We start from the raw sequence: 16,747 nt of genomic DNA, 5'->3' as shown, positions 1-16,747 counted from the left end.
TTTAGAAGGTTTAGCTCTTGAAGTCAGCAGGCTCATGTCCAAAGGAAGATGTTTGAAAATATCCTTCACTTGTGTTACTGAGGCCTCGACAATGCCTCAGCATCACAGTCATGTGTACATAGTGACAGGGGTTATACCAGGCATGGCCATCTGCCTGAGCCTCGCAGACTGCCTTTTTACTAGGGCATAAAAAGTTGGCAGTTTTGATATAGCCGCCTTATAGGCTGTATCAAATTTTCACATTCCTGTCCTTATCTTACCCTTGTAGGTAATTTAGAAATTAAATATTTTAAAAATTTCCACAAGACAGAAATATAAAGATGTGATTTATTTTTCACCCAGCTTTCTCTCTTGTTTATGACTGCAGTGAACAAGACAGATCATCTAAGAGAAAGGACAACAAATATCAGGAGGTTGCACTTACTAGAAAAAAAAAAAACAAAACACATTCCTTGGACATCTGAGTTTCTCTTCCAAGACGTAAATTACTAATTCTGTGATCAACAAAAACTTCTAGACAGATGAGAAATGCTGCCTTTATGGAATAAGACCTCATATTCCAAGGAGTACCCAGTATTTTTGATGGCTCAAGGTTGTTCAACAGGCGACCTCAGTGCTCTGAATGTAATAGAAGCATGACCATGTTCCACAACATGTATGGAGGTTCTCCTGACAGGAGAAGCCCATGGTATTTAGGACTGTTGCTTGTTAAATGTGTTCTGAGGATCTGTACAGGCGTGTTGTTTTTGGTTTGCTTTTAAGTGTTTTCAGCATTGCTCTTACTATAGAAAAAACTGATTTGGGCACATTGCTGCTTCTCAATCCTTACACGAAACAATTCTGGGTCCCAATTTTTATAAGTTGACTAAATTTATTTCTGCATTTTCATTTTTCTACTGTTTACAGAAGCAAGGTGAAAGTATTACAATATTCATGTTAACACATTTGCCACCAAAATAATATGAAATAACCTCCCGCCAGCATTAATATCTGAGGATTTTTATAAAAGGGAATTATTTCCCTGGAATACTTAAAAATTCGTTACATTTAATTAATTGATCCTGAGGATACAGCAAGTTAATGCTCTAGAGATCTGAATGCAAGTATTATTTTCAAAACTGATGAAACTTTGTCATCCCTCAGACTGCAGAACCACCACGAACGCTTCAGTTGACAGACTCCGTCTAGAGATGATTCAGAACAAAGGTGATCAACAAACTCAGAGACAGATGCAATATTTGCCCTGAGTAAAACAGTTGTGCTTAGTAGTTCTAATTTACTATATAGCCAACATCCAAATACATAACCCATCTATCAACTTTCACAAGAAATTGGAGGCAGCAGAGAAAAAGATCAACATTTTCCAGTTAGAACTAGTTATTTATCCAAAATGTAAACTAATCATCATAGACTCTAAACACATGATTACTCAGTTCAGATTTCCAGTCCCTAGCTTGACTACATATATTGTATTTTTGACCTGCATTTTCAACAATTCATTTAAAAATAATCACCACAAACTGCAAAAGAAATTCTACTCTAGATACAGAAAATAAATCACATCACATACTCAGTGTAACATTCCTTAAAGCTTTCATGAACACTGAAAATACAATTAAGGATCATTCATTTCATACAATTTGCCATAATCCAAGGTAATGCCTTAAATGAGTTATGTGCAAACATTCTATAATGATAATACAATAAACCACGTTTCACCTCAACCACACTAATTATGTTGATCACCTAAAGTAGATCCGTATGTAGTGTTCTCTTTTTCTGTAACGGGTCTCAGCAGTACAGTCACCAGTTTCTAACATTATGTAATCATACCTAATTATTTCCCTCACCATTTTTTTTATTTTTATTTTTTTTTACTGAATACAGTGCTCAAATATTTCTTCACAATCTGATCTGCATCTCTTACTAACCATAATGTATCTAACCATGAAAAATCATTGATTCTGGAGGTTTAGATCTTTTATACAAACACAAGTTCTATGAATTGAAAAATCAAAGATGTATATGGTCAATCAGTCAAGAAATGTATTCTTTCAGTAAAAGGTATATTGTACAAAATCAACTGGTTAAAGAGGTACTTTTTCCATACATTCCCCAAGCATGAACTGCTACTGGTTCTTGATCGCTAATAGTCTATATAAAGATACAGCTGAAACATCTTAAATTTTTAGGTTGATTTGTGATTTTGAATAGATTTTTAAAAGTACATATGCTAGTCACTTTTAATAAAGTTTTTGTAGCACTACTTCAAAGTTTAAAAAACATTTGATATAGCAATACAGGCTAGTCTATGCCAAAGATATGGATTTGTCATAATTTGTGAGAATTTCTGTTTAAGTTTATAAAAGTGGGTTATGGTTATTGGTTTCAGGTATCTTAGTTGACCTGTAAAATTAAAATAACTGGCTAATAGTGTCATCTTCAGTGAAAGAAAAGCCATAAAATAAATTTTAATAAGGCTAAGAATTTAAATCAACCTTTAAAAGATTAGAAGATTTCTATTATTTATGTCTAATTAAACAAATCTCTCCCTCAGAAAATTTGAAATATTTTTAACAAACTGACTGCCTGCTGTTACACTCTACTGGACAATACTGTAAGACCCCATTGACCTAATTAGAATCTAATTAGAATTAGAGAAATCTTCAGTAAATCATTATTTCACAAGCATAAAGAGTCCATATAAGCTTATGGATAAACTGGCTTATTGTATCTTTACAATTTTCATACACTGTTTACTTCTTATCTATAATTGTCAAGTTAGACCAATTTCTCTGTTAGTTCCACATAGAAAAATATGTTTAAAATAATGACATACATTTCCAAGTTCTTACAGAAGCATCCTCAGGTACACTATGATAATTGAAATTAAAATTTTCTCTATTAAATTTAAAAAACTAAAGATTGAACTCACTTCTAAACATGAGATTATGATCACATTCTTAAGCTTTCTCATCCAGTCCATTTTATATCATATTCTGATTTTATGGTGACAAGGACTAAGTGTACAGCACAACTCAAATTCTTTAAAACAATGACATTTTAATAAATCAAAAGAAATTTCTAATATCACATGTACACCAGAGTCACATCCTCCCCACTAACCAAAGATAAGTTACACTCAATTCAAACATGACTAGTCTGATTCCCAGTTGGAAGTAACTATCTGATAGGAGCAGCTGTTAGAACGGACTTGACAAAATGTTTTGTTAGTACATAAGTTTAGAAATTCACATCCTTGTATTCCTTGATGTTTCATTAAAAGAAAAAAAACTAGCTATTTTCCTGTTGCTGCCTCTGTAGGAGAATGGCAGTGGGAAGCAGATAAGAAGTACAAAGTATTTTCTGTTGAGATAATCAGGGAAGTCAGATTTCTAACTTGCAGCAATGACAATGACCCTGGCTAGCCCTCTTCCATCAGTATTTTCACAGAGCAGGAAATTAGTATTAGAACATCATTCGGACCCTTAAAAAAGCATGTTTTATAAACAGAAGTTAAAAGATGTTTTTCCGGTTTTTTGTATCCTACTAACTCCCCCCACCCAAGTAACTGGAATTTCTCAGACCATACAAAAATTAAAAAATAAAAATAAAAACAAAAACAAATTAAAAAAAAAATATAAAAATCAAATTAAAAAAAAAAAAACAGCATGCTTCACATTAGTCTAGAGATATATTGGTCAGCCAGAACATAAATGCTAAGGGGCATCAGAAATGCATTCTGATTGCTGTTTTCTCTTGAGGGCAGCCTAGATCTTCTGAAAGCCTTTTTAACAGCCAACTTACATAAAGTATGTAAGAACTTATTTTGAGACTAAATTTTTTTTCCAAACACAACTTGAGGTATTTGATTTAAATTAGCACAAAAGTTGACAACAGAACGGTGGAAAACCAGCCAAAAGTAAACTGAACAGTGTAGGCCTGTAAATCTATGATAACACACAAAAGTAGCTCATCACTTTTGAATTTCCAAAGTGATACAATGTTATTTCAAAGAGCAGTACCTTCATTAGAAAAATATACACAAAATACAAAACCTCTGGGTTACTAAATACCTCAATACAACAAACCTTATGTGGTCAACTAATGAAATCCCTCATTGGGTTCTGAAACACATCTGTTAAGGGATTTCACTACAATAACTAATCTAGACAGGAAGCAAAACCACAGAAATGTCCTGTCTTAAAAAGGCTGCCACCTCTTACATCTTAATTAACGTTTAATTTAAAAGTCTCCCAACTGAAATTCCAGTGACATAGACACTGTTATTCTTTGTACAAAGAACAAGAGAGCCATTTGGGTTGAAAGGGGACCTTTAAAGATCACCTAGCTTAAACACCCCTGTACTCATCCCTAGGCAGGGACACCTTCCACTAGATCAGGTTGTTCAAATTCTTATTCAACCTGACCTTGAACATTCCCCTTGAGGAGCATCCATCCTGGACAACCTGTTCCAGGTATCTAACCATCCTCACAGTAAAGAATTTCTTCCTAATGTCTAATCAAAATCTACCCTCTTTCTTTAAAATCATTAACCCTTGTTCTATCACTACACATCCTGATAAAGAGACTCTCCCCATCTTGAAAGAGTAGTTCCCCTTTATGTATTGGAAGGCTGCAATAAGGTTTCCATAGAACTTTCTCTTCTCTAGACTAAACAACTCTAACTCTTAGCTTCTCTTCACATAGAAGATGTGCTCCAGCCCTCTGATCATTTTTGTGGCCCTCCTCTGGTCTCGCTGCAACAAGTCCGTGTCTCTCGTGTGTTGGAGGCCTAAGAGCTGTATGCAGTACTCCATATGGGGTTTCATGACTGCAGAGCAGAGGAGGAAAACTACCTCCCTAAACTTGCTGATCACACTTGATGCAGCCCAGGATATATATGATTTCTAGGCTTCAAACACACATTGTCAGCTCATCCACCAGTACCCCCAAGTCTTCTGTAGGACTGTTTTAAATTCATTTATCACCCAGGCTGTATCTGTGCTTAGGATTGCCTCAACCAAGTTACAGGACCATGCACTTGGCCTTGTTGAAGTGCATGAGTCTCACAAGGGCCCATCTCTCGAGCCTGGTCCCAACGCAGACCCTTGAGGGACATCACTCATCACTGGTCTCCAACATGGACACGTTGACCACAATTCTTTGGATGTGGTCATCTAGCCAATTCCTTGTCCAGCAAATGGTCCATCCATCATATCCATGTCCCTACAACTTAGAGGAAAGGACATTGTGGTGGACTGTATCAAATCAGAGTCACAGAATGGTTTCAGTTGGAAGGGACCTTTAAAGATCATCTAATTCCAACCCCCCTGACATGTGAAAGGATACCTTCCACTAAATCAGGTTGCAAAAGTCCCCACTCAACCTGGCCTTGAACACTTCCAGGGAGGGGGTACCCACAACCCCTCTGGACAACCTGTTCCAGTATCTAACCACCCCCAACATTGCATGTGTTTGCCATAAATAAGTATGCTAATAATTATTACTATCATTGCATCACATCTAATAGTGAAAAAATAGAAGTTACAAACTGTTTTTGTTACTGTACTTCAACATTTCATAGAACAAGGAATTCCAGTTTGTTTGAAATTACTATTGATAGAATGGGGGCTAAGCAAATAAAAACTAACTTATAAAACTAATTCCACAAACCACTATTAATGGCAACTGATGACAAAATCAGATCACCTTTTATTTGGACATCATAAAATGACAAACAATACAAACAAATAATAAAATAATACAATACATGAATTCAGGGGCAACAGTAAATACTTTATTTCTTTGGTTTATTAAAGAGATGGGAGAAAAAAAATTCTGCAAGCTCAGATCACCTTTCAATGTTATTCATAGAATAAACTCAATAGAGCATGACAGTCACTCAATTTTAAAGGTTGCTCCCTAATCTGGTATATCACATATCTTAAAGATATGGGAAACAACTTACAAAGAAAACTTACCTCTATGTGTGTTACAAGCTGTGCCTTCTCCTTGTCCTTACGTTCTATGCATTTCTTTAACTCTTCCACCTCTGACATTACTGCATTATGATTCAGCTTTGCTTTAAGCTCCAAAATATATTTCTCCAGTTCTTGCTTTTCTTTCTCGTATCTTTCAGCAACTATAAAACAGTAGGAACAGAACAATATGCCCAGCAGAAATACGGACTTGTGGAAAATTACTTTTTTCACTCATTTCTCTTTTGGCAATTTTCTTCTTTACATGCGACTATTATACAGCTATTGATTTTATTTGAAGTAAGTGTGAAAAATGGCTATAGTTATATCATAACCTTCCACTGAATAAGACAGTATTTTTGGGGCTTATTATTATCCAGTTATTTTAGGGTTTCCTCCCATATCCCCCCTGCCTTTTACTGGAGAAAAAAAAAAAAAAGGAAGAAACTACTGGGGAAGTTCAGGTGCAAATGAAAATTTTCCACAAATTTCAAGGCCAAGATTTTATCCCATCAGTGTGACTTCCAAGTCAGGAGGTGTTACTATCTGTGAATTATATGTTTCAATACTACAAAAGACATTCCTGATGAGAATAAGCTGTAAATATCCTCAGCCAGAAATTCAAAGGTTAGTAGTTGTTTATGGCTAAAGGAGGCCAAAAAAAAAATAAATCAGTCTGTATTCTTTGCATGCATCTTTGAAGAACGAGAAATAATGCAGTAAGGAAAAACAATTGCTTTAATTTTCATTTCTTGTGTGTGTGTCTCTTAATAACTCCAAGTACATATTTTTTCTTGCTTTTACACAGGACTTCTTACAAAACAAATGGAAAAATAAAATATGCTTTCAAGACAAGCTAAACAAGAAAAACGGTTACAAATAAATTTCCTTTTAAGCAGATACACTAACATCCAAGTGACTGAACAGAAGCTATTAAAATGACTATCCTGTATTAAAACTCTGAACATAAGCCACATACCATTTTCCAGGACTCTGTATGAGATTTGTTAAAAAAGGGAGTCAAAGTCCTGTTTTAATCATCAAGATAATTCAATAGCTGAAGTCATTAACCAAACCAATTAAACAATTAAACCACTAAGACACTGTACTAGTGCTACTCAAGATAATAGAGGAATACTGACTCCATTTCCTTGTTAATGAGGAGAAAGACAAAAAAAGACATTCTCCAATGCATTTTGATTACATTTTGAAAAGTTTAAATACAGATAGATATCTAATAATATAGTCCTCACTAAAGCTATAAATTAATTCACAACTACATGTTGAAATTTTTAAATGAATTTTTCTTCTAAGTATCATGGCTCCATCTCCAAAATTCTCAAACTGCAATTAGAAGCCCTGGACTGAATCATACTAGATTGTATTTATAAATACTCCGGAATATGCTGTTACTCGTTAGAAATTCTACCAGAAGTTCAGCAGCTTGTCTATAACCAGCTACATAATGGACTTGTTATGATTTTCAAGATGACAGGATTTAAACTGCAAATGGACTGAAAAGTACAATTTCAGAAGAATAGTGTAAATATATAAATAGAACTAGAAATAGTGTAAACATACCATCCACTTTCCTTTAATTTTCTGTAATACACTTCATTTGTTTTAACCACAGAAATCAAGGTATTTCATCCTAAATTTTAACTGTCATTTATATTTATTTGTTAAATACTCAGTCACCAGTACTTATTAACTTAAAGCTGAGAACTTCATCAGCTGTTTTAGTTGAAACAGTAAAGGAACTGGAACTTCGATGACAGAATTAAGGTCCAGGTCAACTAATTTGTAGGCATCTAGTGCAAAATTTGAGAGCTGTACCTGTTCTAATCCTCCTTTCATCTTCTTGCACATCCTGGGAGCTCTGGCGGTGCATAGCAACACGTGAAATTTGGTGTTGCAACTCTACACGATCTTCTTCTGCTCTCAAAAGTTGCGAACGAAGATCTTCAATCTGAAACACGTGTAGAAGTATCAAATGTTTAACAAAAAATAAGAGTGAAGGAGTAAATAAGATATTTTTATTAAATTGTAAAAGAAAAAAAGGGACTGTACAAGCAATATTTAGAAATTTCAAGAGTGCTGCAGATGGTAAACGATAGACAAATGACGTAGTTCCTAGTTATTGGCCAGAAAGTGTTTATTCAAATCAAAAGGAATGATTTTAGTCTTTTAGGTTGATCATGGCTGAGCATCAATTTCTTTAGAAAAAAGTAATACCATTTTATGTGTTTCAGTTGACTTTCTACACTGTTAGTGAAGATATCTATATAAAAAGTAATATACTTTATGTAAATTCTGCTCATTAAATATACATTATTGATATTCTCAAGAAACATACAGGGGGTTACATATTTATTTTTTATTATATATAGTCTAATGCTTGCAACAATGACATTGCATATGGGAAATAAAGGAAACAGACATGATTTAGCATGAATTGAAGGAAAATAACTAGTATTACCCATATGTGTTACAATATGTATGTCATGCACAATGAGTTAAATTCAAAACAGTAATATAGCCATCTCAATTTTTTTCTAAATGCACAAGTGAAACAACTATTTCTAACAGATAAGTACAAATTGTTCCTTCCCTACCTATCTCAATACATGTATTCTTCTTCAGCTCCTCTGAAAGAAGGACGGGCTAGATACATTTAGGAAAAAGGACATTTTTCTAATGCTATAATCCAGGTTCCTTCATCTTCTAAATTCAGCCATATGTGCATTAGTAGGTATTGTTTAGAATACATTTTTGATTGCTTTCCCAATGTTTGTCTCCCCCTCATATGCACACAATACATCTATGTCACTGGTTTATCTGAAGTTATGCAATTTGTACAATAATTACTAATACAGAAGTTGTTTTTAAGAATACTCTGAAGGGTAGTTACAAATAATGTGTTTATGTATGTAAGAAGTACCATAACTGCTACTACTGTTCTTATTAATACATGAGCATATATGCAAGAAAGTTTGGAAAAGAGAAAAAGTATCAAGAGCAATCAGTCTCAGTCTCTTTTAGACTCAAACCTTTTTCTCTGTATCTCCTTCCCAAAGCAATGTTATCAAAATATGAGAAAGGAAGATTAATCAAAAAGACTATGACATAGGCAAATACAAAAGCTTTAGGATTTCCACCACCCCAAAGCAGTTACCTGATGCAAAAGAGCTTCTCTACTGCCTTCTGAATGATTCAACTTTTTCCGGGACTGCTCCAATTCTTGCTCAAGCTTTCATTACAGAAAAATTATGAAGAAAATTGAAGTATGCATCAATAGAAAAAAATATACCTTACCTAGTTACTTCTGGTGCAAATTAATCAGTGTAAGCAGCTACTTAAATTAAGATATAATATTCACCATATTTCAATTTATCCAAAACTCTAAAGCAAGCTTTCACTTGTACTGAATCTCTGCTATATTTATTTAAATTAGACGATGAAAATGTAACTTAGTCTATAATTTTTATATACTTTTCTATAACACGTGAAGATAAAGTGGTGTATATATTCAAAACAAAACAAAAAAGCATGAAAGCAACTTTTTACTAGGTTAAAAAAATAAAATAAACTTTTAAAAATTGTTCCAAGGTTTGTGCCATGCATTCAAATTCAGATAAAAATTGAGAATGAGTTCACATTTGAAGCCTTTGTTACACAGTTCATTCATAAAAATGTTAAAGTTGACACTTATTGGTACAAGTGGTAAGTAGTAAATTGTTTCTCCATGTTGTGCAAAAAGATATTACAATTATTCTGGAAACAAGATGACTGAAAAATTGACGTGTCAGGACTTTCAGACAATTAGAATTTTCCCCAAAATATAATATCAAGGGAGTTTAAAAGCATGTAAACAGAAGTAGTCAAACTGATTACCATTTCCAAAAACAAAAAAAGTTATGAAATATTTTGTGAGTTCTGCCACAAATAGCTCAAAGATTGCAAAGATGCACATAGAAATAAAAATAGTTTTGAAAGCGGAAATTGTTATTGCAGAGATAACATCCTTTTTGTGATTACTAAGAGGCTGGCAAACAGGCAAAATAAATAGGACTAGAAGTAATGGAATGAAGAGGGTAACAATACATAGATTGTTTAGAATAAAAGCTTTAGCATAGACTTTGGAAGCATTGACAAAAAGGTTAAGCTAAGTGGACAAAAAAAGCCAGCAAAAGTGCAACATTGCACTAGCAATCTGCAGGGACAGAAATATAATGAATTTTGTTTCCTACAAACAGGATGAAAGCAATATGTCAACAGATAGGTCAGTAAAAAGAGCACTTAATATTCACCAGGTTTCAAAATAACAAAACATGCATTAACTGCTGGGACGAAGAAAAGCTGTACCTTTGAGCTGCCGTAAATACATGACAGCAAACTGCATCTGTTCGTCTTTTCAACAACAAATCAAAAAAGAAATCAAGGATAATCTACAAGTTATAAATTTATTTATCTGGCAGGATGGAGTACTTTTTAGAAGAAACACAATGTAACTAAAAAGCTTTGTAGGAAAGACAAGTTCAATATAGTTGCATTCACTGTGTGACTGATACAACAAAAACCACCAAGTCATCTTAAAGATGAAAGTTCTATCCCGCTGCTTTCTCTGAAAACTACATATACTACAGCATATACTACAACATATAACATACATTTAAATAAAAAAAATAAAATTAAGACTTACTCGTTTCTTTTCACTTTCATATTTCTCGAGTTTACTTTTCATGAGCTCTTCTGTTTCAGCTGCTTTAGCATCTCTTTTCTTTAAAGCCTTTAAAGTGAAAAATATAATGTGAACTTCATTACAGAAGTTACAGAAGTCTTCCTTATAAGTATGTTAAAAGAAAACAATCTACTCACACGTATAAGAAGAGATCTAGACAAGTGCTTTCTGACTTTGTCTAATATTTCTAGGTGAAGCCAATGTACATTGTTATGAAAAGATAAATATAAGTCCATGCATAAACACACCCATGCACAGAACTGGGCCAAATACAAAGTCAAAATTAGCATTAACATCCTTCCGATGTATAGATTCACAGATGCTCAAGACTGACCCTAAACATTGTGAGATGAAGGACTGAGAAGCTGAAGAGAATCCCTACAGATAAACTGTGAACATCTCAGATAAGGAGAATATATTCTCTAACATAAAATATGCAGTCACATGTAATACAACATACTGCAGTAAGGAAAACACTACTATAAAGTTGTGTTAGAAGCCAAAAAAAGGAAGTTAATTTTATCTGAATCTTGACAAATGCTTAGATGTGCATTGTTAAGACAGGATTAACTGAAACATTCCTGATCTAAAGCTACTGCCACTGTCATGCCTTACTTCAAAAATAAATAAATAAACCAACCAACCACAGGGACTTTTCCTGTCCCTTTCTGACTGAAGAGTCTAAAACTAGCTATATACATTTTCTAAAGCATCTCATACAGTTGCCTTGAACACCAATTTTGAAACCTCTTCCTTCTTTAAACCAACATTTTTTGCTGAGCATATACCATAACTTGAAAAGGAATGCAGCAGATATCAAAGATATTAATGACACATGAGATTTGCAACCTAAATAACCCAAGCTTGGGCATCCCAAGCCATAACGATGCCATTGGCTTATCATTCATACCAGGTAGAAACACAAGACGACATCACTAGCTATGCTGACATAATTTGCTCTGAATTTGAGAAATTGTGTCAAACATTTCTTTGCTGTCAACATCACCAAGCAGTTTTCACACTAGCATTTCATTCACACTTTCATTAGAGATCTTCAGACCTTTGATTTTCATCCAGTATCACATAGCATAAGTACACCTGGCCTTTCCACCATTACTTGGTGAAACTGCAACCAAACAACAAAAACACATAGCCTGTCCAGAACGAAATGCCTTTTTTCCAGTCTGTTCTTTCTGAGCAGCATTTTGTTTTCATTTTATACGAGTATATCCTTAAACAGATACCTCTGAAACTCTTCCCTGTCATTAGTACAATATCATTCAATTTTTTAACATTTTCTCTTCACTGAAAACTAAGGAAGGTTTTCACTTGATCAAAAATTCAACTGTAGAAGTTTTGCTTTTATAAGTAACTTTGTGGAGAAAAATAAATGGATGTCTATACAGCCTTATATCCTCATCTCATAAAACATAAGGGTTTCAGTATATTTTGGCTTCCTCTCCTGCCTGAACAGTTTATACTAGAAACTGAGATTGTGGAAGCTATTTATTATAACTATGCCACTGAAAATATTATGCTACATAAAGAATTAGGCTTTCGTCTTACTGATTCATAATCAGATACTGCAAGACTGTAACATATTTAAGGTATTTCTCTAACTACTCAGTACAGATTCAAAATCTCTTATCAGTTAACCTATATAACTCAACACTGCACGCAAACTGGATGCACCCATTTCACTCAAAAAGACTCTATGAAGAACCCCCCCCCCCAAAAAAAAAAAAAAAAAGCTAAGCTATAGGGGTAAAAAACAAACAAACCCAAGATCAACACTTCAGCTAATGTCATTACTGCACACAAAATCATTGTTTTAAGTAACTAGAGGTACTAGTTCGCTCTACTAGGGATGTATATATACACTAACTGCAATTCAGCTTCATTTTTCAGCAGAATTAGAAGCTTTGTTATAAAAAGTCAACTGTATGCCAACCTTATTTTTGGTACTGAATTAGTAATTAATTATAAAATATACATATATATATATATATATATATATTATCATATGCAGATTTTGTTATGGAAGTCAGCATAAAGAAATTTAAATTCAGTTTAAGGAAAATTAAGCTTTAACTGAGTTCGAATTAGAAACACTAGGAAAACTTTCAAAGATGTCCCTACTGAAGGCAAAAAGTTTGTCTCACTACCAGCAGTACATCCAAATTCATTGAATAAACCACAGAAATCAATGTCGTTTCAACCTACCAGGATCACTGAATGATATTTAGACTATTAAGTATAAATAACATCAAATAAAAAGGCAGTCTTTCATATCATGGACACTAAGCAAATGACATTCACTTCTATTTTCTGTATATAGTTTTAAAAGCCCATAACAATTTCATTAATAAAACAGCTCATATATCAGTTAAAATACTATAAAAAGAATGTGGTTTTACAATAACATTAAATATATCAAACGTACTGCTTCAACTGTGAAATACAAGTTTTTCCACTAGGTGCTAGATAGGCCATCAGTTAAGCAATCAATATGTCATTAAGAAACAAATATTTAGTCATCTGGAACTGGACAAGCAGTAGATCTTAATAATAGTTCAGAAATTACATAGGTAAAAGTTTAAGTTTGCCCTCCTTGTTGTGTTCCCTTTTAAATAATTATTAACTGGCTTTTGTCACTCTTCTTTTTCTCCATTAAAGATTTGTCTGTGAAAGGATTCTATTGGGAAAGGAAGGGTAAAATAAAAATAAAAATGCCACGTAAAGAGTCAACTGATCTTATTTCATTTGTTATTTCCATAGACTGGGGGAGTCAAAGGGTCAAAAATGGGAACTAGGAACTGCTGTACTCAGCATCCCATTCCAATACACTCCTGACTGATGGCTTCCAAAAAGCAGGCAGGCATGGCTCGGGGGACCTCTACCTGGAAACACTGAAGCACCAAAGAATGGAAACTGGTCTACAGTCCTGTAGATTCTCCCATCAAGATCCTCTTCTTGAAGACACTAATATCCAGGCTGCCTAGCAGATGGCTGACAAGGAGTTTGTGTAGCTTGGTGAAGCCCTGGAGGCAGCAGGCAGGTTGGAGGCCACAAGAAAGCAGAGAACATGCACATGGAGACATCTTCATAGTGTGATTTCAGGATGGGCCAGCTAGATATTCTACGTCCTGCTCAGACAGTTAGAAACAGACTATCATCTCTGACAGGCTAGACAGACTTATGATTTGACCCAGGGAAGCAATTCTTAAGGTGTTTTTACAGACTTTACTAGCACAAAATAGAATCAGAATATCAATATACATGGTGTACCCCAGCTCACTTTACCTCATCAAACTTCCTAATTTTAATAAGAAAATCATTTATTCCCTATTCTGTAGAACTTTTCCTCTTATATACGGAGAAAACTGTGCAGAGGCCTCTGTAACAAAAGTTCTCAATCATTTGCAACATACAGAAATAACTTTTACTGATATTTAAGCCTACTAACTTCTTAGCTTTTTGTTGTTCACATAAAAATAGATTTGAAGGTAGTGCACAGACCACAAATTGAAATCTTTTTCAAAGTGAGATTGATCATTGAAAATGATTGATACTAACTGAAATATGCAAAAAGATCAACCTTGAGCCATTTAAAATAAAACAAAAATGTACCTCATCCTAATCTGATTTTTTTCTCTAACCTGCCACATTAGCAGTCCATGTTACTGCTTCCTTAAATGCACTGCATTTAAAGACAGACTGCCTAGAATATTCAGTGACATATGTACGAAACCTGCTTGTGTTCTAATGCAGAGTTGCAAGCCAGACAAACTACAATTAAAACAAAACCCACTAGCCATAGTTGGCATAACACAGAGTCAAGAGGCAAGCATCAATGCTGCATTAAAACATCCAGATGTCTCAGAGCACAGATCAAGTTTATGTTTGTCTAAAAGGATCACAGAGAAGGTCATGCAAAAAGAGAATTTTTCAATAACATTTTTGACCAGTCTACCCCACCCTCTGTTTAAAGTTTGCCAGCATCTTGCACTTCACAGTAAGTACGTGCAGTGAGAGGCAAAGAGATCTAAGTATCCAGTTGCACTAGGAAATGAATAAGTTATTAGCTTAAGACATACTCATAGTCACTGCCTTAATACAGCCAGTGTGTTCAAAAATGTTTTATAAATATGATACTGTTCAGCTAAAGTGAGCAAAGCACGAACACTACCTCATTTTACCAAAATCCAGAAAGACGAGCATAGGAATTATTGAAGCCATCCAGGACACTCTTTGCATATAAAAGCTGTTTAAAGGCTGCTTTTTTAAGAATTATATTTGTTTTAGAAAATGGAAGCATATATGCAAACAAACAGTACAAAGTGGATGGTATCTTTATATTCAAAACAAAGCACTGAAGAATCTCAAAGTAATCTTAATTTAGACAACAAATGTATTTTGTTTAAGTGATCCATGTATACATCTCAGTGGTACTGACAAGATGAACATATTTGTTCTCCTTTCAAAACAGAAGAGTTTCTATCAGGGAAACATAGAAGAAAGTTAAGATGCATGACTTGCACTAATTTAAGATTTTCTTTATAAATAGCATTTAAGCACACCTAGAATACACATCAACTCAAGATACAAAAATGCAGTGGAAAATTTGCATCTGCCTACACACAGCACATATTGAATGCAGATTCAAAAAAACACAGATTTAGATACTAAAGATGCAAAAATTATATGCCAAGCTTTCTTTATAGTCAGTTTATAACCAGATATCATCTTGGTTAATGATCAGACCATGATGATGATGATAATGAAATAAAATTTAAAAGTTTGCACATCAAGAGAAAATCAAAGACAAATCAGACAAAGAGAAAAAGAAACACATGTATCATCATGTTCAGTTACATCCTGAGAATATATAATTAAATAACTGAGATTTAGGAAGATGACTCTTAAGGTGGTAAAATACTGACAAGTAGTGGTCAGTTATGGACACTGCACTTTCCCTAGAGATAAGGACTCTTAAGTATCACAAGATTTCTTAATTAAAACAACTGCTGATCAAATCCAAAACTTAAATTTGATTTTGTTGGGTTTGAAATGTAATAACAGGAAAGCTAATGAAAAAAAAATGTTTCATTAAATAGCCACAAATGCTTTAAATAGCATTTCTTTGTAAATTATCCAGGCCATATTGAATGACAGGATTTCAGAACTCAGTCCAAACCCTATCCTCCTTCCAGTAATGTTACTTGGGAAGAATCTTGGAGAAATAAAAAAGGACAGAAAGAGACTTTAATAGAGCATTAAATCCACGCAATGGTCACCACAAGACTGAGGCCACTGACAGAGTTAACAGTCCATCTAACTCGTAATTCAAAGTACAAAGGGCAAGAAACAGAGTAACAAGGTAAAAACCTCCTTTTTACAATGATGTAGAGACATGCTTCACACAAATAACTTCAGTAAAATATTTAGCTATTTGCTTTATTCTCACTAGGGTATATGCAAAAGTACACACAACAATGCGAGTTCAATCCTATTAAACTGTTTCTAACAATATAGTGATTAACAACATTCAGTTCTCAAGCAACTGCTCACACATTTACATGGCTGAATACATGCACCGTTATGAGTGGGGACCAAAAACATTCCAAGACCACCACTATCCAGGTTAGTGTTATTATTGAAGATGAACACCAATAAAAATGTTAGGACAATGAAACCTAAATTGTTACCACCATCTCCAAGCCTTCTTCCAGTGGACCAGAACAGATCTTTACTATTGAGTTTACTGGCTTGGGTTCCATGTTTTATCCCTAAATGCATTCATGTTTCATTAGTGAAGAACATTCCTCACTTATTTGGAAAGCACCTTGGCTGCTTGGTTCTAATACTCCTGATAATTCAGGCCAAATGGAAGGCAGAAGAGGTACAGCTGCTCAAAAGGTCAAGCTGCAGAAGAAGCTAGGAAGCAAGCCTCTCCCTGTGTGGATTGTGTTTATTAAGAATATTTTCACCTACAATGTCCCCCTAGGAATCTGAGTGAGTACAG

At 34.1% G+C, this 16,747-nt stretch overlaps 1 protein-coding gene across 6 annotated transcripts in view; it reads right to left on the bottom strand.

The window, feature by feature from the left end:
- Nucleotides 1-16,747, bottom strand: part of CEP128 (centrosomal protein 128) — a 125,506-nt gene that overhangs the window by 87,641 nt on the left and 21,118 nt on the right. For all 6 annotated transcript variants that reach the window (XM_068683035.1, XM_068683040.1, XM_068683039.1 and 3 more), the window contains exons 9-12: nucleotides 10,684-10,770; nucleotides 9,157-9,231; nucleotides 7,818-7,950; nucleotides 5,985-6,145 (exon numbers count right to left, since the gene is read on the bottom strand). In XM_068683035.1, coding sequence (XP_068539136.1) covers nucleotides 5,985-6,145; nucleotides 7,818-7,950; nucleotides 9,157-9,231; nucleotides 10,684-10,770 — 456 coding nt within the window. The remainder of the gene's footprint in view (nucleotides 1-5,984; nucleotides 6,146-7,817; nucleotides 7,951-9,156; nucleotides 9,232-10,683; nucleotides 10,771-16,747) is intronic.

This window comes from Anas acuta, chromosome 5 (assembly GCF_963932015.1).
Source record: "Anas acuta chromosome 5, bAnaAcu1.1, whole genome shotgun sequence".
NCBI lineage: Eukaryota > Metazoa > Chordata > Aves > Anseriformes > Anatidae > Anas > Anas acuta.
The sequence above is the reverse complement of the archived record's forward strand: the minus strand, read 5'-3'. Positions and strand labels throughout refer to the sequence as shown.